General features: G+C 43.3%; 1 protein-coding gene across 1 annotated transcript; it reads right to left on the bottom strand.

Annotated features, from left to right (window-relative positions):
- Positions 1 to 1,622: 1,622 nt before the first annotated feature.
- On the bottom strand, positions 1,623 to 19,933 carry LOC104519602 (calcium/calmodulin-dependent protein kinase type 1D). Its single transcript, XM_010173602.1, has 6 exons — positions 19,794 to 19,933; positions 19,545 to 19,657; positions 17,734 to 17,812; positions 7,175 to 7,262; positions 6,487 to 6,625; positions 1,623 to 2,075 (listed from the first exon to the last, which is right to left on the bottom strand). The coding sequence occupies exons 1-6, from the start codon at positions 19,931 to 19,933 to the stop codon at positions 1,954 to 1,956; spliced, it is 681 nt and encodes a 226-aa protein (XP_010171904.1). The 3' UTR covers positions 1,623 to 1,953.
- Positions 19,934 to 20,339: the final 406 nt, after the last annotated feature.

Raw genomic sequence — 20,339 nt, 5'->3', positions numbered from 1 at the left:
TTTAAGTCTCCACCAAAGGAGAGATTATTTCAAACAGAGCCAGTGCTCACTCCCACCTGCTTTTCCAGCTTTTAGTGCTCAAAATACGATGGATGAAATCACAGATCTGCTGGTCAAAGCCAACTGACTGAAGTTGAAGCAGAGTTTTGAAGTCTCAATGAAAAATATGTATCATATGGCTTTTCCCAGCATAGTCACTGTTGCCTGGTACATTCAGCTGTGTCTGTGACTGGCTTTCACAATTTCTTGTGCAGAGTAAATGAGACAAGCACGACAATAGAGCACACTGTGGGAATGGCTTGTGCTTCTGGCTGGGGATGGACCTGTCTGGGTGCAACAGGCTCACAGCAGCTGGGAAGACTGTTTGCCTCTGCTACACACCTCGCTTCTCTCTTCCTCAAAGGAAAATCACAGCTGGGAATGGCATAGAAGTAACCTGGAGCCCTTCGGCAAATCTGCGTGGATTCACTTTCCTCTCTATTTCAAGCTTTTTTGATGTGTGGCTGCACGACAGTCATGGTGGCTGTTCCTGAAAAATGCACCAGCACACGTGGCCTGGGAAGTGCATGTATTTAGTAATTAAAAAAATGGAGAAATTGAGCTTCTTTTGCATATGAGTTTCTGGGGAGGAGGGGGAGGCAGTGCCGTCACTGCCCCTGCATGTGCCCATGCCTTTTGGTGTGGTCCTACTTTCCCAGCTCAGTGCTCCTCACCACTCCTCAGCCAGAGCTAAGTGTCAATGGAGCAATGTTACACCAGATCCTGCACTTTGCACCCAAGAACCTGCCAGTGCTTCACAGAGGGGTGCAAGCACCATCCTTCTTCCTGGGGGTAAAACCATGCACACAGAAATCAAAGTTCAAACTTTTCGATTTGGTTTTTAATACAGTTTTGGCCAATCCGGAAGGTGCTGAGCATCAGCAAACCCTGAGGAGCTGCAGGTGCTCAGCACCTCTGGCACAAAGCCCTCAGGATGGATGTGCCCAGCTCCAGAAGCCAGGCTGGGAGGAGACTGGTGAATTAAATATCTTGGTCGAGGGCAGCACAGCGAGTCAGTGGTAGAGGATGGCTACAACTCCCAGCCCCACATCTTCCTTTTAGTTCCTTCTGCTCATAATACACAGCAACTCGAAGGAGACAGGAGCTGCAGGATGAGACCATGGTCTGTCATTTAATTTGCTCAGCTGTGGTTGGCTCCTGACCATCATCATGTACCCACTTCTCCTCTGAAACAAGGGTGCTGCAGATCCCCAGCGCTACAGGAAATAGACCGAGAATGAGCTGACTCCCAGCTGGTGGCATTCTAACTCTTGCCATGGTTTTCAAGAAGAAGGAGGGGAGGAAAGCAGCAGTTTCTTAATCTGAGCAGTAACAACTCTGCTAAAACCAGGCAGACTTGCAGTCCAATTTGAGGAGCAAGAAATGGCGTGCCATTGAAATCCTCCCATGTTGCAAAGTTAACGTCAATTCCTACCTACAGAAATAGCCTATCCTCCAGCAAACTGGAAGGAGGGACATTACTGGAAGTACTTTTTAAAAGAAAAAAAACATATAATGCTCAGAAAAGTATCTCTATTTAAATAATCCAGTTGAGATGTTCGCAGTTAATGGAAAAAAATACAACATGTACTGTTACCTACAATGAGAAAAGAGTAAATCACTGGGGAGAAGAATGAGTGTTCATTAGTTAGAACATTGCTAGACTCACATATATATATATATATATATGTATATATATGTATATATATGTACAGCACCAGAGACTGTTAGATCCGTTCCCCCTGGAGTCATTGCAGTTTGTGATAAATGAAACATTTCAGAATTGCAGTATAAAATATGGCCATAAAAAATCTTCTTTCTTCTAGTCCTTCGCTGAGAGTGCACCGCAGGGTGGGATCGCGCAGAGGCAACCTGCCAGCCCAGCCGCCTGCCCGCTCCTCGCCATCCCGGCTCTCACTTGCTCCCTGTGTGCACTGTGGTCACTGTGGTGGGTCTGGGTCTCCGGTCCCCTCCTACTGCAGAAATGCCTGAAGAAGCAGATGAAACAAAACTACAGAGAGTGGATGGAGACATACCTAAAAGGAAAGCCAGAAACACAGTTAGAAATGTTATTTTTGGAGGCAGGAACGTTGGCAAAGCTGAGTTTCTTTCGTAGCACTCTACAGAGCGGAGGGGACCGCAGCTCGAGACTGCACTCCTGCTCTTCCCACAGTGGTGGCTTGGCTTGGTACCTCCACGGGGCATCTTCTGCCCTCCTGGCCATGGCCGTTCACCTACTGCCACCACCAGCGGTTGCATATTTATTCACAATGAATAAATGTCCAGCTTTGGTATGTGTTCAACTAGACCAATTCCACATTTCGGAGGCTGAAGACAGAGTTGTGGGATTCAGAAATCCCTCCAGCATTGTACTTGCTCAGAATAATTTTCCTTATGGGCATGTTAAAGATGATTAAACTTCTCATCATGGTCATCTAGCTAAAAGAACAGACTGTACACCTGGACTAAAAAAATTTCCCCAGGCATCCTGCAAAGCTGCTGATAAAAAAGTACAGTGGGTCAAATTTGTTGATGAATTCCAGTAAACCTAGAAGAAATGTAAATTTTTGTGACTTGGACATTATTCTAGCAACAGCTTATGTCACTCCAGATTTTGTTGGTATGTCTCCAGGACTTCCAGCTAAGAGAAGTAGGTTGACGTAGGTTGAGTATCTAGACTCAAAATTTACCCGGGCAGTTCCTTTTGAAAAAAAAAAAAAAAAAAGACTTCTGTTATATTTTTATTTAAAAAATGGATTTTAGCTAAATTCCAATGTTTAAAGAAAGTGTCTGCTTCCAGTGAACCCTCCACCACAACCTTAAAAACCAAACTCTCCAAAGTATAACCCCTCAAAACCCAAAGCAGGCTGTTTTGAATGACAGATTCAAGATTTTGCTATTCCAGCACAATGTCAGCAGTTTCTATGGAAAGCATTAATGAAGAGAAGAAAATATATCCTTGCCAGAGCTTTCTGTGGATGAACTACACCTCTCCCATCAGCTGTTGAGACCCCAATAGGGAGATCCTTAGATTTTGCCGGCACATGCAGATCTCCATGCGGTTTGGCAGTCTTGTAGGCACTGATGTGCAAAGGCAGTTCTGGTACAAGAAAAGCTGCTGAATGGGGACCTGATATGGTCACCTCATTCTGACAAGATGCAGACTTGGAGTGATTAGAAATACAGTTAATTTTTCCAGCCTGGTGAATAAAGGATGGATGAAACCTATATTAACATACTCTCTGCCTGAAGTTTGATATGGCCCCTTGACTATTCAGGATCTTGTTGATGCTTGTTATGACTTTTGCCTACTTTTCTGTGCTTCAAGGAGGCATTTCAACCTCAGGGATGACTATGCTGTACCTACACCGGGACACATCCCTTTTCCCAGCAATATCGACATTTGACATCTTGGCTTCACGCTGCAATTTATCTATTACCTTAAAAAAAGAGAGATCTAGATTATGTTCAGTCCAATCATGTCTAAACAGAACAAAATAGGCATTGATTGAGAATCAGGCCAATACACCAGAGGAATCCCAACTGATTCACTTAGACTTTCCTGACAGGTAGCATAATCCAGCCTGATGCATCATCTCTGCTCCACCCTAATACAGAGACCAGAATTAGGATGCAGCCAAACATCATCTACTCTCAGGCAAAGGCTGTATTTAATTGTCTTCAATGATGTGAAATTGCTGTGTTTGAAACTATTTGGAGAGCTCATTAAACGTCTATTAATAGCATTAGGCAGTATTATATTTTGTAACGGTGGCACAGCTGTTTCATGTAACTTGCTGCATGGGATCTTTCTCGTGCAAGAAATCTGTCCCCAGAGAAAACTGCTGAGAAAGAAAGAGGCAGGACAGAGACTGCAGAGGTTTCCTTTTTCCCAACAGGAGGTATTTGGAGTGCAATTGATATGTCAGCTCCCTCTTAATATCACTCTTTGTATTTGCTGCTGGCTCTCGTCACTGGTTCTCTGGGGCTTCAGGATCTCCTTACTCTTTAATTAATTTCTTTGAGGAAGGGAGGCTCTTCTGTACTGTCTGGCAAGCCAGACTTAACCTGGGATGCTTGGAAACACTTTTCTGCCTTACATTTCTGACATGAAAAAAACTTCACCTATCTTAACACACCTGATCTTATCCTTCATATCCTAGATGACTTCTCCATCACTGCAAAATATGGTTGGATTCTTTACAGAGACCTGTTGGATTCTGTAGCAGTTAGAACACTTTGTTCTCTTCCTACCCTTCTTGTTCACAGATGTTTTTCCATTACTATTCAATGCTATTAATTAACAACATTTGAGATTAATCAAATGGATGGATGGACATTAATCACCCGCCAGTTTAACAGCAAAGCATGCCATCAGATGCTATAGACCTAACTAGGGTCCAGCTTAGCCATACCGTGACAGGAACCAAAATAAAGGCGTCTATCTCCCCTGTAAGGTGTTTTCTGCACCGCTGCGTTACCAGGGCACGGCTGGAAGCACTTAGTTGCCAGTCAGCCCTTCATTGCTCTTTTGCAGGTGCCAGGTGTGTGCCAGGAGCACAGTGATGGTTTTTCAGTAGCAGCTGTAGAATTTGGCACTGGGCATCACAAACTGGGCACAGGACATGAAACCCCATCAGGCCTGAGATGCAGAGAGGAGGGGCTCTGCTCTAGCTCAGCCATGGCACAGGCCAGGAAAAACATCTCACAGAGCACCCAGAAGGCAGATCCCACCCCAGCCATGGGGAAACCATGCCCATGACAGCAAGAGAAATCACAGCTTTTGTCCAGAGCTGTTGGCACTGTGGCTGGTGGCATGTCCTCATCAAGGAGCCGAAGTTGGCAGGCAGGGGTGGCAGATATGGCACCATCCACAACCCATCCTGAATAATCACAGAATCTTAGAATGGTCAGGGTTTGGAAGGGATCTCAGGAGATCATCCAGTCCAACCCCCCTACCAAATGAGGGTCACCTAGAACAAGTTGCACAGGAAAGTGTCCAGGTGGGTTTTGAACATCTCCAGGGATGGAGACTCCACAACCTCTCTGGGCAGCCTGTCCCAGGGCTCCAGCACCCTCACAGGAAAGAAGTTTTTCCTTAGGTTTGTCTGGAACTCCTGGTGTTCCAGTTTTTTCCCATTGCCCCTTGTCCTGAATAGCAGGTGCTTTCTAGAGCAGTGCAGGGTATAGCTTCATTCCGCAGTGAGGTAAGCACTGACTTGCCATACCATAAACTATTAGCATTCCTTTTTGGTGCTGCGCTTTATAATAATGTATGGTTGTTGTATGGTTGGATTTGATGATCTCAAAGGCCTTTTCCAACCAAACGATTCTATGATTTTGTAATAATCTCTAATTGTAAAGTCCACATCCCTCTATTTCATGATATAAAAATCTCTACAGATGGACAGAAGGGAATAAAATAAATGCTCAGAAGATAGTGATAGGACAAGGGGAAATGGTTTTAAACTAAGAGAAGGGAGATTTAGGTTGGATATCAGGGGGGAATTTTTCACCCAGAGGATGGTGAGGCACTGGAACAGGTTGCCCAGAGAAGCTGTAGATGCCCCCTCCCTGGAAGTGTTCAAGGTCAGGTTGGATGGGGCCTTGGGCAGCCTGGTCTAGTGGTTGGCAGCCCTGTCTACAGCAGGGGGGTTGGAACTGGATGATCTTTAAGGTTCCTTCAAATCCAAGCCATGCTATGATTGTATAATTAAATGGACTTAATCACAAAGGAAGCATTTCCATCTTCCAAATGATCCCTTCACTATCATGTCTCCTTCCCTGGCATTCAGAAAAAATATATACCCCAAGCATCTGACTCCATTGGGCAGCTTGAAAATCTCAATTATAGCATATAACAAACAAGGCAGCAGGTCAGGTCCCGCTGTGGTGTGCAGAGCATGAGACCTGCTCAGACAAATAAGCCTCTTCGTACAGGAGCTTAATTTGGCCCAGGGAGAGGGAAACTGGGTGAGACTGGCAGGATCAGTCTCTTCCATGAAAAATGAAAATGGAAACTAAGCCAATTTTTACAGAAAAATGTCTTATCATAATACTGGAAACTCAAACATAAACAGCTTGAGTAAACTTTTTCAGCTTTCAACCAAAACCAAAAGTTTTTTTGCTGTAGGGATCTGGGTCTTTTTCCCAAGTGAAAGCTCTTTTTCTCTACAAGAAACAGTGTTTTTCTCTTAAAAATGCACTGAGCTAAAAATTCACATATTTTTTTAGTGCATAAACTTTTTCAGTTGAATCATTTTTTTTTTGGCCAGCTCAAAATGAAGGCCTCAGTTCCTTTTCAGTCCTTATTTTAAACACCTGCTTGCAGAAAGATGAACCTACTGGAAGTGAGGACTGCAGCCTGGGGGACAAGGAGGAAACGGGGACCTCGCAAATCTGCTTGGTTGCCACAGTGGGAGATTTACAGGGCTGTTGGCTACTCACAATCTTTCCTTGTGGCTGCGTCAGGAAGCGGCGTGGCGAGGCTGAGGCTGCTTGACACGCTGGCGTTCGCGCTGTCCAGGCTGCTGCCGAGGTGTAACCGTCTCATGTGTCTCACGACCGCTGTGGCATTAAACGCTTGCTGGAAAAACAAAAATGAGAAAAATTTTTAAAAAGTTGGAAGTGGAAAAGTTACTTTTGCTCCTCTCCTTGCTAAGCAGAGTTGTCAGAAGTGGATGAGTCCACCATCTTTCAAACTTTTCCCAATTTCTAGTTTCTAAGCTAGGAACAGCCATATTAAACCATAGGCACTTCTGGCCTGGTCCCACTCCCCATTATTTCTTCTAGCACTCAGCTGGGATGCAGCAGCCCACAAGGAAAGTCGTATTTGACACATCCTTCCTTGCACCAACACACAGGTTGTCTGCATTGCTTCATGTCCCACCACAGTGCTGACCCCAACTCTGCTATGAGCAGCCCCCGCCCCATCTCCCACACTCATGTTTATACACTTGGTTAGTAGTATCCTCCTTAAAAGGCCCTTCAAGACCATGTAACCTAAGACTGGACTAACTATTTTGACCAAAATTTTGGGCCACAAAAGCACGAACATGCTGAAAGGGTGTCTGAACGGCTGCCACATTAGCAGAGTTATGTGTCTAAGTGTCACCCCTGAGGACAAGTCACTTACTCTCCATTTGCTTTTCGCAAAGTTCTTCCGAATCTGAGCACTGACTGACTCGTGGATGTTTTTGCTGAGTGCTGTGTCACCAGCAATCCTGAAATGGACAAACAAGACAAGTTTTAAGAGATCTTTTGCTCTCCTTGAATACTCTTCTTCTCCTCAATGGAGAAAGCTGGTCCAAGGTGTGATTGCTTCTGTAGTTATGATGATTTCACTCACACGAGGGCTCAAACTTCCTACCGCTGATTCTGCTGGCAGCAGTGGTGGAAAATCTGGGGCAATAAAAGCGAGCATAGATAAGGCTTGTAAGTCTGGCAGCTACAAAGAGGTACGACCTTATTTTGTTGGTGCGTGGCTGCTTTCTATCACCATTACAGCCCTGGATGAAAACATTCTACCTTTTTTTTTCTTTACAACTAAAGATTTAACATCAACAGGCTGAGACTACTTTTAACCTCAACCATGCAGCAGCTTCCAGAGCCACTCCAAGCTGTCTGATTTCTGTTTGCACTGGAGATTTTCCTGCCACCCTGCAACATACATAGCCATTCATCATGATTAATGGAGATTTACAGTAAAGCAGATACATGGACGCTCACTAAAGCAGCACAGGCTGCATAAATAACTTAAGCTGAACAACACTCAACCTAAAAACTTAACTGATCTTGCACAGTTGCTTGAACAGATAAAGATATATTCAAATCTCCAGTAAACACAATTATTTCTTTTAACCCCTCAAGGCATGAGATCTGTTGCAAGAGAAGGCATCATAGTGAACAGATGTTGGGCCATGTACTGGGGTAATTAGTACTCACTAATGTAGGTGAAGGCAGGAAGCAAACCTATGTTTTATGTGATGTTTTCAGAAGTAATTTTTTTGGCCACAGGATAGAAACCCAATGTCCATTAGCAATAAAAAATTAAAAGAAATTGAAGAATCCATCAGGCCCAGAGCTTCCCAGTCCTGGGATCTCCAATAAAATAATCAGAGGGTTCAGGGGACTCAACAGTCATCTAGTCCTTTCCCCCAGCCCTAGCTCTGTCAAAATAATTCTGACAGATATTTGGCTAACCAGTCCTTAAGGATCTCCAAAAGATGGAAACTCCTCAGGCAACCTATGACAGTGCCCCACTGTCTCCCAGAAGACGTGGAAAATCGTTTATTCCCTTTGTCTTTGAAGCATCCTTTCACATATTTGAAGACTGTTATCATGTCTTCTCTATGTCTTCTCTTCTCTAGACTAAACAAACTGACTCTCGCTGTTTCTTCATAACTCATATTTTCTAATCCTCTGATCTAGTGAGCTTCCCTGGACTTCCTCCAACAAGTCCACATCCTTCTGAGAGGGCGGTACCCAAAGTGTTCACTATTTTCCAACTAAGGCAGCAGAATGGCAGCATTGCTTTGTGTTTCTCAAAAGATTAAACTTTGCTTACATACCCCAGCCTGCTGTTTCCATTTATATGTCCCATGAACTGGAGACATTCCTTTCATTTTGCCCAGGTTGTTCCAAACTGCAACCCTGTTCTTCAAAGGACAGGGTGGGTTTTTCTACCTTCGGGTCAATGGCATATCTAAGAAGTGCTCTCTGGGACCAGTCTCCTCCAAATTGCTCCCCTTCTTCCTGCTGGTAACACTCAACCAAGAAATGAAAAGAGATGAGAGGAACTACTTACTCTTGGGAGTAAGGTGAGAGACTAATCTTCCATCTCCAAAGAGTGGAGAGCCACCAATCCCGTCCTATTGCAACAGAGCTGATCTATAGTGAGTTATTCAAGAGTACTGGAACCAGTGTGATTGTGGGCAGGAAGGAGCAGGGTTCCCAGTCAGGGTAGCCCACCTGCAACTGGGCAGGGTACTTGGCTGACTGCCATTGCCACATAACCTCTATCTCATGTATACAGAAGAACGGGTATCATGAGCAAAGCATGGCTCCCAAATGGCACCTGACATCCTCTCCTGGGTCCCTATGCCATTGATGGAGAAGGAGTGGTGTTTGACTGAGAACTGGAAGATCTTCAGATCTCCCTCTGAAGAGGATTCCTTCTGATAATTTCTCCCACTGACATGAAGTCAGGTTGGTCTGGATTTCCCACTGGGGCCAGGCAGCTAAAAGTTTGTTGAGGCAGCATCTAGGTTAAGCATCATGTTCACTGTTCCATCCTCTGTCTCTTACAGGCAATACTGCCAGGCCCAGCACAGAACCTGATGGATCCCATGCAGTAGATGCTCCCAGATGGACACAGAGCCCACCTTGCCTTGCCATACAGTGCATTTTCTGTATTTCTCTAGCATGAAACCATCACGTGAAGTAGCTCCCACAGCTTTACCACAGCCACACCTACATGACCCGAATGACATGATACAGAGTGTCCCTGACTGCCTCCGGGTAACTTCTATTATGAGATGACCCAGCAGCCTGATAAGACTCTGGGTGTATTGCCTGCCCTGCACAGCTCGTTAGCTTAGGTACACAAGCATGTGCAGATTTGCATCCACTCTCCTTGCACCCACTCAGTCTTTCAGTGCAGACAGGTCCTACAGTCCACTCCAAAATGTCATGAGCGCTCTACTCTGTCCAAGGACACTTCCTCGCTGAAGGTAAGTGTCCTCAACATGTGCCAACTGGGAGCACTGACCGTCATACTACAGATCTGCAGAAGAAAACTAAGCTGAACACTTAATATGTAGACAGCTACAAGTCCAAGTATCCATTCAGTAACTGATCAAAAAGACCAAGTTGCACAGAGAAAATTTACTTCCATTTGCAAAGAACATTTTTCCTCTAAAGCTAATGAAGCATTTTGCTTTATGAACAAGTTTGTTAACAAGCTGCATAAGCACAGCTCATGTTTCCCACTTGTCAAATTTTATTTTGGAAACATGGGCAGAATGAGTTCTTGGGGTATAATACCCTTGCCAGCTCTTCCAGAAGATCTTTCCTGCCAGCCTCCAGAAGGACTTGCAAGTGCATTTTTGCTAGATGAGAATTTTAATCGGGCATGTAGCTCAGATAAAGGCTATATATATTTTCTTAAGTTTAAAGATCATTTTCGGAAATGCTGGTGGTTTCATTAAGAAACTGCTGGTTCCAGTAGCTCACGAACTGCCTTCTACCACCACTAACTCTGTGTTCACTATGCAATTCTGGTAATTCCAGAAAAAAAAGTCTCAGTATTTGAGTGTTTCCCAAATAGGCAGAATAATACATGTTAACTTCATAAGGAGATGGACAGACATCCTGTGAAGCCTTCAGACACCACAGTGATGGGGACTATCCTACATCTAAGGTCTCTTCAGCACCATTAGCGCTTTGCAGATGCTAGTTTTTAATCAGAGTGAAACAACAGCCATGCTGGGGCTAATTTAGCACAGCAGGATCTGTTCAGACACGTGCTGGTATGCTGAATGGTGTGGCCAAAAACGCAGCCCTGGCTGCCAAAGCCAGGTGAGGGATCGTTCTCCAAGCCGCCTCTGAAGAACTAGTCTGTTAACAGTGCAATGCTGTAACACGAGGACTCTGCTTTTTTACTGTATTTTGCCTTAGAGGATCTTCAAACTTTTATAAAATACTCATGGCATTAAAGTGTTTATAGTATAGTTTTACTTCTAGGAAAACAAAAGAAATGTTAATATCCACTTGCTGTTGATGTCTTGCTGGAGATGTGGTGGTTTAAGGATCCAGGCAAGAGAGGTGGAGGTGAGCAGGTAGAAGTCAAATCTTTTATACGATCAACTGTTAGAATTTGAAAAATGACATAAGCTTTTGGGCACACAAACCCACTCCGAGGTAGTTATCATGAGCATCACATCTATACAGAATATATTTAATCATGAACTTTAGTTCCCATACTGAGAAGATAATGCATGAAACTTAATAGAGATGCTTGTTTTAGAGCACATTATAATTGCCCTTCCACCTTTCCCTAACTCTCCAAGTCCACAGGCTATAAACCATCTTGCTTTTCCTTTTAGGACAAAACCACCTTACCATCTTTCTTTGTTTCTATCTCCCTCTCCTGCACCATATACCATTCTCCTACAGGTATCAGTTCCACGTTCTCTGAGATACAGTCATCTGTTTCAGAGATGATCAAACTGATGCATATCTAGTCAACCCTAAGCAATAGTTCTTGGATTTGCAGTTAACTTTGAAGTTAACAGTGCCAGCACTGAAGCTTGTTTTTACCAACTACACCAGTTGGCCAAGTAACAGATATTACTTCTACCTACCACACAGATATACAAAAAGAAAATTAAACCAGGATAATGTGTGATCTGTTATCATGTTGAGGATCATCCAGAACCAAGCAAGGATTGATTAGTCTCACTGGAATCTGGCTTTTCTCTCGGGGTCCCCATTTTGCAACACCTGAAAGCAGCTACATCTTGATGATGGTTTGGGGAACTTCATGTTGAAGCTGGTCTTAAATCCAGTTGTAAATATGTAACTGTCTCAACACACAGAATTGGATACCAGGGACCACAATTTGATGAGTCTCCATCACAAATACTTCTATTGAAGCTAAGAAGGATATTTCTCATGAATAACCAGAACAAATCTGGCCCTGCACATGAGAGGACTTTAATCTAATGATCAAATATTATTTCCTAGTATCTAATTCATTTTAGCTGTCTATCTTGGTTCAGAGCTATCACAGCAATTTATCTGGCCACAGCACTTCTAAGCTTTGAGAGGAACCTCCAACAAAGACAAAAACTGTAAATTTCCTTTTGGATGGTTCTTTGTTAGCAAACTGCAAGCATATGTCTCTTGCATCCTCCCTGCCCACGATGGCAGGCAGAGTCTTTCATCTACCATTATTTTCTGAACCTTCATACTGAAGGCAGCCAACTCAAACGTTGTGCTGGCCAAACAGTGCTTGGAAATACTCTTGAGTATGAGGACAGGAAACAAAGAGTTAGCTGTAATGGATAATGCTGAAGGTTCATAACTCTTCTACACATACACACATATATACACACACACGCATGTGTATAAATATACACACACACATACTGTATCAGTGATCCTCCAAAATAAATAGAGTGTAGGGATGAACTCAATAAGAGTTTGATTTAATGTTGTAAACATCAGCAGTTCCCTTCAGGGAACCCTTTTCACACTTCAAACAACATTGTCTGAGAACTGAGCTATTTGTAAACCATGTCCTTTCCCTGGGTGGAAATTATTATCTGGCTCATGCTCTCTGGCACATCATAAACACGCAGGGTCATGGTCACAATTTGCAGAGGCTCAATCCTTGCCAAAGCTTTGCGATTCTTCTGCGTAGGTGGAGATGGACATCAGCACTTCCCAAGTATCCACTCTCTATGAGCAGTGGGGAAAGATGAAGTCCACACTTGTACCCGTGGACACAAGTGTCTAATTCAGGTGCCATAGCTTTCTTTTCCCCTATACAGTCTATACAGGGAGGCAATACATACACCACCCTTTAATGCGCGTGTCCCAGGCTGCCTTTGATGCTGTTAGTGGCTTCAGCACACAGCTCTAAATCCCATTTAAAGTCACTTGGGAAACGCATGACAGAGCAAATAAATTCACACCATGCCTTCCAATTCCTATACTAGCTTCCTAATTGTCGGAACTTCTCCTCACCCTCTGAGAACTGTTTTCTTCCCCTCTGACCAGAGCCTGGAGGCTGAATTTGGGGCTTCAGGACCCAGCTTGACCTGACAGAGAGCACAGTGTGATCCTATAGCTGGAAAAAATAAGTCCTCGGGTTTCTGCTGCTCACCCTTAATCACTGCAGCCTGAGCGACTGCCCTAAACAGGATGTGGGTTCTGACATGGCAATATATTTAATAAACTTAATTGCTGTCATTAATATGAGCCAGGGACACATTAAAATATATCAAGCTGCAGCAAATTACCCCCACTCTTTTGTTACCTTAATTTTCCACGTCTTGTTGAAAAGTCACAGTGGAACAACTAAGCAGAACCTTTGCAACACACCATAAACAGTGCAAACCTCAGTGAAAGATACACTGTAAAATAAATAACTTTTCCAATGGAAAGCATAAGTCACCTGCATATTAAACTGGAGAAATCTGTATAAATGGACAGATTGTACAGGCTGGGGTGTAATCATTATACCAACAAGTCTTACATATTGTACTGTTTCAGCTACCATACTTCACTGCAATTATTAGCCTCCTTTTCTGCCAACTCCGAGTTTAACATACTGTCCCCCTGCCAAGGCCATTTGATTATAAATAGCAAAACATCACGTAAATGCAAGCATGTGGGGAGCAGATACAGCACAGAAAAGTGGGCCATTGGGAAGAAGTATTTACTTTTTTTAGGGTCTGATCCTGTACAAACATTTAGTCATGTGAATAGCTGGCTGTTCTTGAGCAGTTTCCCGAAATTCAAAGAGGTTATAAACCTTAAAGAGACAAATGTAATAACTTGCAAGATCCAGTTCTTGAAAATCTTGTTTGGAAGTTTTTAATAAAACCATGGAAATTAAAATAAGAGATATATTTTGGAATCAGTTCGTTCTTCACAAATGTTATATATTGAAACAACAAAATCTCATGGCCAGGTAGCCAGCTCATGCACACTTAACTACTTTTATCACCAACAGACTATAACGTATGTGTTAAGTACTCATGATTTGATAGATTTCTTCCTAATTTGTGGCCAATGATCTGATAGTGCAGGAAAAGATTTCACAGGAAGAAGAAAATGGGAAAGCTGGAAAATGTCACTACACGGAGCCACCTCATCATATATACTAATTATCTACCATTTGCACAGCACCAGTGACTTATGTAGGCATTCTGTGATTAGCTGTGGAGACAAGGAGCCAAACCCTGACCTTCATCAAAGTCAATGGCAAAACTCCCATTGATTTCAGTGGAATCAGAGTTTGACTTCATGTGAATTATAGGGTTCAAAGATGCTTCTTCAGTCACATTGCTCTGCAGAACCAATCCTGCAGACAAAAAAATACTTTTTTATGGGTTGTCATTAAGGCCTACTTGAAGTGTAAGCACTCCACAAGAGTGTATCATTTATGGGACCACTTGAAGTCTGCTCTGACCTTCTCTTTCCACTAAGTCTTATGTACCTCATTACTCTTGATCACACACAGAGAAGACAATACTATGTAGACACTATGGAAGGTGATGCTTCTAACAAATATATGCTGAAAAGTACATGCTCATATGAAAAGGTGATACAGCATGTCCCCATTACAGAAGTCATGATAGCCTGTCTCCATTGGCTAAACACTTGCACCTTTATCTCCGACTTGTACCTTTATCTCCAACTGCTGCAACAGTGAATGCAACTATGAGAGAGAGGAACTCACACCTGGACTTGTTGGAAGTTTAAATATGTCCAGGCCAAGGGAATGACACAGCTGACCATTGAGAGGAAGCAAAGAGGTCTCCTCCTCCTCCTCCACCGAAAAGCCCTTCCCCTCCTTCAAAGGGCAGGGAAAGATGCCATTGCAATGGAGACAATGATTAGAATGAGAAAGAACCAGTGAAAACCTCATTATTTCTTTGCATAAGCAATCTGTGTGGAAAATGCTTCTTGAGCAATGGCCTGGCAAAAGGAGATCCTAGCACTAAGTCTGAAATAATAGATAATATCTAGGTGAGTAGCCTCAGTTATCCAAAAAGGCATTTTAGTAACATTTATCACTCCAGGATCCAAATCCTCCAAAAAAATCACTGCATCACTCTCCAGAGAGGTCCATAACTGCAACCTTTATATTACAGGAAACTTTTCAGAGCAAGGAGGAATGAGGTAATGAGTTTTGCTCAAGAGCTCTCTGAGGAGGACAAAGGCAGAACCGAAGTCATATCTTTGGAAACCTCCATGTTTTGCTTTCATTCTACAACTGCCCTGCTCTTTAATCCACTGGCACGTTGTCTCTGTCAAGGGGAAGTGGATTTGGGATGAGGTATGGAAACATGGTGAATATTTTAACCCTCCCTACTGCAGTGCCATTTTCATGTCTGAGATCTTGAAGATCAATGCTTTACATGGTAGGGAGGTAGCCCTGCAAACGAACCTCTGCCTTGCAAAGTCAGCCTGGCAGAAGAAGTCCCCCTGCCACAAAAATGGAGGAAAATCCTTTTTGGGGGGGGTTGTTTTTAAATGGAAGATTAGATTTTGTAGAAAATAGAAAAAAATATGGAGCAGCCTGTGAGTTTCCACTGGCCCCTAGCCATGACATGCAAAAGCAAAAAAAAAGGGAAAAAAAAAAAAAGGAATGAAAACACTTTTATCATTTTGTTCCTTTAGGAGGGCCCAGAAGCTGTGTGTCCTGCAAGTGCCACGTTTCTTTGTTGCACTCCAGCAACCAACACAGATGTAGCGAGGCCAAGAGCTGGATGCTTATGTTTTGTGTATCTTGGATGTAAGGCTTTGGAAAATCTGCCTCTGAGTTATACAAATGGTCACTTCATTCTCTGCTGGGAGTTGCATTCCCATTGTTTATTCTGTATTTCTAATACTGACTTTTGTAACTTGTTTAATTTCCTGAGGCTCAGGTCAGTATCATTTAGAAATGTATCTTTTTTTTCATCTCACAAAAGCTGGATTTTATTTCCCAAATTTCCTTTTTGTCACACAGACAATGCAGTTATTGACAGGACACTGGAAAAAGGGCAGGCTCAGGTCTTGACTTCTCCTCGTCTCTCATTTGCATTGATGCCAGGCACTGACGCAGCTAATAACCATCGGTAAAATGTATCTCATTGTCAATGGCATGGAGGATAAAAATTAAGAACTTTGTTTTTCTCAACGATTTACATTGTCTTCTGCATCCCAAACCTTTCCTAAAAGTTTTTAATCGTAAAGGCCGAGCCTCAGTCTTCAGCCCAATTTGTAATCACAGTGACTGACAATCTGCAGCCAGACATTGGTACCCCATTCCTACTGTATTCCTACCACTTCTGTAGTCATAACTTCATGAGTGCCAAACTCTTAATTAATGATGGGGGTAATTCATCAGCTTGTGTATTGGTAAAACTTTATCAGCAAGTAATAGAATGGTAAAAGCCTTTGAAAGGATTTACTTCCCATGTAATCCCAGGACTGAGAGCAGCAGTGAGATGAGACAAAGTAGTGAGAGTCAGAGAGAGAAGCATGAACACCTTGAAGCCAAACCAAAGTATTTGTTGTAGAGCTACTGCTGTAAGTTTCACTTTGCTTTGAAATTTAACATGATTTTAAGCTGGGTACCAAGTTCTGCCCCTTCAGAGCTAGAAAGGTCAAGGAGTGTGTCCAAAATCCATGTCTGCTGAGGAAGAAATGACCAGAGTCCTCTGATAAAGCTCCCCAGCTTCAGAGGGATCCAGACTCCATCCTCTGAATGAATGTCTCCAACTCCCAGCAGAAAGCAGCGCTACCTTAAAACTCACTGATAACTTCTATGCCTGTGATTTTCCTACCATGTGTTTTATACTGAACTACACTGCTCGAGGCTTATCCCTGGGCTCAAATTGCATCACCAGGGTGGTTTTGTGGTCCATCAAGCTGTTGAGCTAGTTATGACACTGGTTCTGTGGTTTTTCTGAGGAGCTATGGACACTGAGGAAAACCTTCTGTTCCCCTGCAAATGCACAGTCTGATGTTCTTATCCACCCAGTGCTCCAGAAACTGCAAAAGGAAATGGCATTTGTGGTAATTGCGATAGCATAAAAACACAGTCTAATGCACACCTGGGGTGAAAACCTCATGTCATTGACTCCTTTCTCTTGCAGCTATTATAGCAACCAAAATAATATCTTGCTTCATATATAATGATCCCTGCCCTAAAAGACTTCTATCCAGAGCCCATTTGCAGGTGCAGCTGATAGTGTGGGGTGATGCCCAGTCACTCAGAATTGGTCAAAAGTACATGAGTTTTAGCTACATAATCCTTGGGTAACATTGGTGAAGTCATCCATGTGCAAAGGCAGCATCTAATTTAAAGCACTTAACAGTGGTCTAAATTACAAACACAGTCAGACCAGGTACTTTTCTGTAGTCACTGCAGAGAGAAAACATTGCTATAGCCAGTTCAGACCCAGCTTATCCCCCTCTAGGGTTTCCTGTCTCTTCCATTCAACAAGAGAGGATGAACAGCATGTGAAAGCAGGTCATTACTGCAAGCGGGAGGTGGACTCCCTACTTCATGGGGGAGTTCTTAAGTGCTCTGATATTATCTTGTCGAAGACCTTTTGTACAGGTTGGTATCCAGCTTTCTGCACACTTGCAGAATTTGATCTTTTGCCCCACACTATGATTTCTGGGTTCAATCATTTTGGCACATCCCACTGCTGTGCTAGAGTCAACATACATAATTCAGCATTTCACAGAATCCTTACACAGCTACTCAACAGGCTGGTGCGTGAGATTAAAGTCCATCATGGTTTTCCAGGAAGATCTGGAGGACAAAGGCGGGGGTTATAAGAACAAGAGCACTGAGTTATTTAGTAGAGGTCAGTATACTATCTGACAGAACAAACACTTCCCCCCAAGAATGTAAAACGATGTTCTCTGTTCTGAGGGTTTCACACAGCAGTGACTGCTGCTTACCAAGGGTGCCGTGCTGCTTGCTCACAGGTGTATCTTTTATTAGGATCCTTCTCCATCAAATTCCGAATGAAGTCTTTAGCTGTAAAAAAAAAGAGAGAATAATTTAAAGCAATAGCATCGATGCTCAGTTCTGCTGCAGGATGATCAGCCAACAACACTAACTAGGCTACCAAGTGCCATCTGGCCACTGGACTAGAAATTTCCCTGGGTCACTTGTCATTTATTAGTACAGATAAAACCAAAGTGACTTAGGACTAAATCCAAGCTATTTAGTATGGCAGATAAAAGCTAAAGGCATCTACTCCTGCAAGTATATTTAGGTGTGGGATGAATAATTCAGAGTCAGCAGAGTTCAAGCCTGCCAGCTTGCAGCTCCCTGGTCAGTCAAATGCCTCTGACCATCTTAGTGGTCTGAATATGGCCACATCTGTTGGAGATGCTGGAAAACTCAGTGGGAAAGGCAAGGAGGAGGTCAGATATCACAGTAAGAGGAGCTTCTAATTGCTAACTCCAAGCAATCACACACATGGGCAGTTGTGAGGACATGTCGTGTGTTTAACAAACAAGTCACTGAGGAAAATGGTCTCCCTTGGGCATGAGGTAGTCTGTTTTTAATCGACACTAGAATGGAAGAAAGGGAGATTGCAGCATGATGTACATCAAGTAGTTTCAGGAGGGAGTAGCTGAAGGAGCCATAGCAAAGCCAAATATGGCAGAAAATTTTTTGTGCTGATTTAGGTGATGTACTTTCCCTCCAAGATGCAAAGGGGTCTGCCAGCAGACCTTCATATTTTCTCAGAAAACCTTTATGGGCTTAAAAAAAACTTCTCATCACATATGTTTTTAAGCAATCCATCACAATGATATCTGGCCTGCAGATGTAAGCAGTGTGAAATGTTGTTCTGTGCAGAGATAACAGGATACATAATCATCTTTAAAATAAAGCACTTTTAAAAAATATCTTCCCTGCCTTAATCAGTAGTACTAATGAATCAGAAAACTGCATTTCTAGTGATATTTTTATCTTATGAAATGTTTCTAGAATTCATTTCTTCTCCTGCGTGAAATGGCAGATGTTCCTCCAGGTTGGACAGAGCAAGGACACTGAGCTTGCGTGATGTCTTGGAGACCACACAGCACGTCAGGGACGCATGCAGGGTGCAATGCTGAACATGCCCTGGCCATCACCTATAGACACTGATGCTGGCAGACTGTGAGCCGTGCTGGAGCCAGAAGCCTTTATGCACATTTTCCTCTGACAGGATAGTATATCTGCCTCCCTGCCAGACTGACTAGAGCTACGGATTAAATGGTTTCAGCACTGGGTGGGGAACTGGGTGAGCATATCTGCAGCTATCTGGATCCGACCACACAGACAGTACTCCCAGTTTCTGAATCTGCCTACTCGCCTCATTTGGAAGCCATTAATTTCTTGGGTTCTTTGCTGTATACGCTGCAGACTTGCAGCGCAGTTTCAGTAACAGAGCCAAACTAATTTGCCACCTTATTATTAATGACACAAATAATTTGCATTTTATCTGGATATGATGGAGAAATGAAACTGCTTTGTCTTCTTGGGACATTCTGCTATATTCATCTTCTGTTCCAGCTACTTTTTTGTGCTTTGGACAAAATGGTACTTAATTTGCTTTTCTGCAGAAATAATGTCCCATAACTACTAGAGCTGAAACAAATGCATATTCCCAATGGTTTTCAGTTAAAAGGAACTCCACACATGATGGAGGGTGCATTCTGCAAGAGGCAGGCATGCATGCATGGTTGTTGCACTTAAATGAGCAGTAGCTTCTTACCAGACTCGGAGATGTCATCCCAATATGGAGAGTCAAACTCATACTCTGCCTTAAGGATCTGCTCGAAGAGTTTGGAGTCATTTTCATCATAGAAAGGAGGATAGCCACAGAGCCTAATGGAGAACAAGAAAAGAGACATATGACCATCGGACCCACCTCTGCCAGGAAGGTAAGAAACAGGGAGGGAGAAGAAGGAAAATGTCTTGTTTAAGACTTGCCCTATTAAGTTTTCAAGCAGGTAAGCATTACCATGAGAGAAGTTCATTCACGGATATGTAAACCCACTTCTGAAGATTGGCACTATCCTCAACAAAGAGGAATTCTTCACAGAAAGCCAGTGCAGTTGATCCTACACTGATCCGTGAAGATATCCTGGCCTCCCTCTGCATGCTTTTGGGTGTTCAGCCAGAGGAATAGCTTTATTACACAGCCATGAGTCCTTCTGTGCTCTCCTATACAAGTGGTAAAAGGAGCTTTCATGGGCTACACCCTACATCCACACAGCATCAGTCCCTGTCAGCCATCAGCACTCCCTCTCCCCATCCAAGAGTCTTCTCCATACTGGCTTCACTGCTGTGGTCATCCTTTTGGATCATTCTCACCCAACACCTTACACAAGCCATTTACACCAGCTTTAGTGTCTCCCAGACAGCAGAGAGGCAGTGCAGAGAATCTGCAGATATGTGGGCACAGCAGAGCCCTGAGATCTGGAGACACATAAGAGGTGACAACACCTACCCAGACACCTTCATGGCATCAGGACGGGCTTTGAGCCCAACCTGTGATGTCTATATT

The sequence above is a fragment of the Antrostomus carolinensis genome, unplaced genomic scaffold (genome assembly GCF_000700745.2).
Source record: "Antrostomus carolinensis isolate BGI_N321 unplaced genomic scaffold, ASM70074v2 scaffold25388, whole genome shotgun sequence".
NCBI lineage: Eukaryota > Metazoa > Chordata > Aves > Caprimulgiformes > Caprimulgidae > Antrostomus > Antrostomus carolinensis.
The sequence above is the reverse complement of the archived record's forward strand: the minus strand, read 5'-3'. Positions and strand labels throughout refer to the sequence as shown.

Excerpts from the sequence above, each read along its gene's own strand:
- LOC104519602 (XM_010173602.1), bottom strand. The coding sequence starts at position 19,933 with ATGCAGAGGGAGGCCAGGATATCTTCACGGATCAGTGTAGGATCAACT. Across the intron at positions 19,658-19,793 it reads GTGAATGAACTTCTCTCATG|GCTCTGTGGCTATCCTCCTT; the intron begins GTAATGCTTACC and ends GTTCTCCATTAG. Across the intron at positions 17,813-19,544 it reads GGATGACATCTCCGAGTCTG|CTAAAGACTTCATTCGGAAT; the intron begins GTAAGAAGCTAC and ends TTTTTTTTACAG.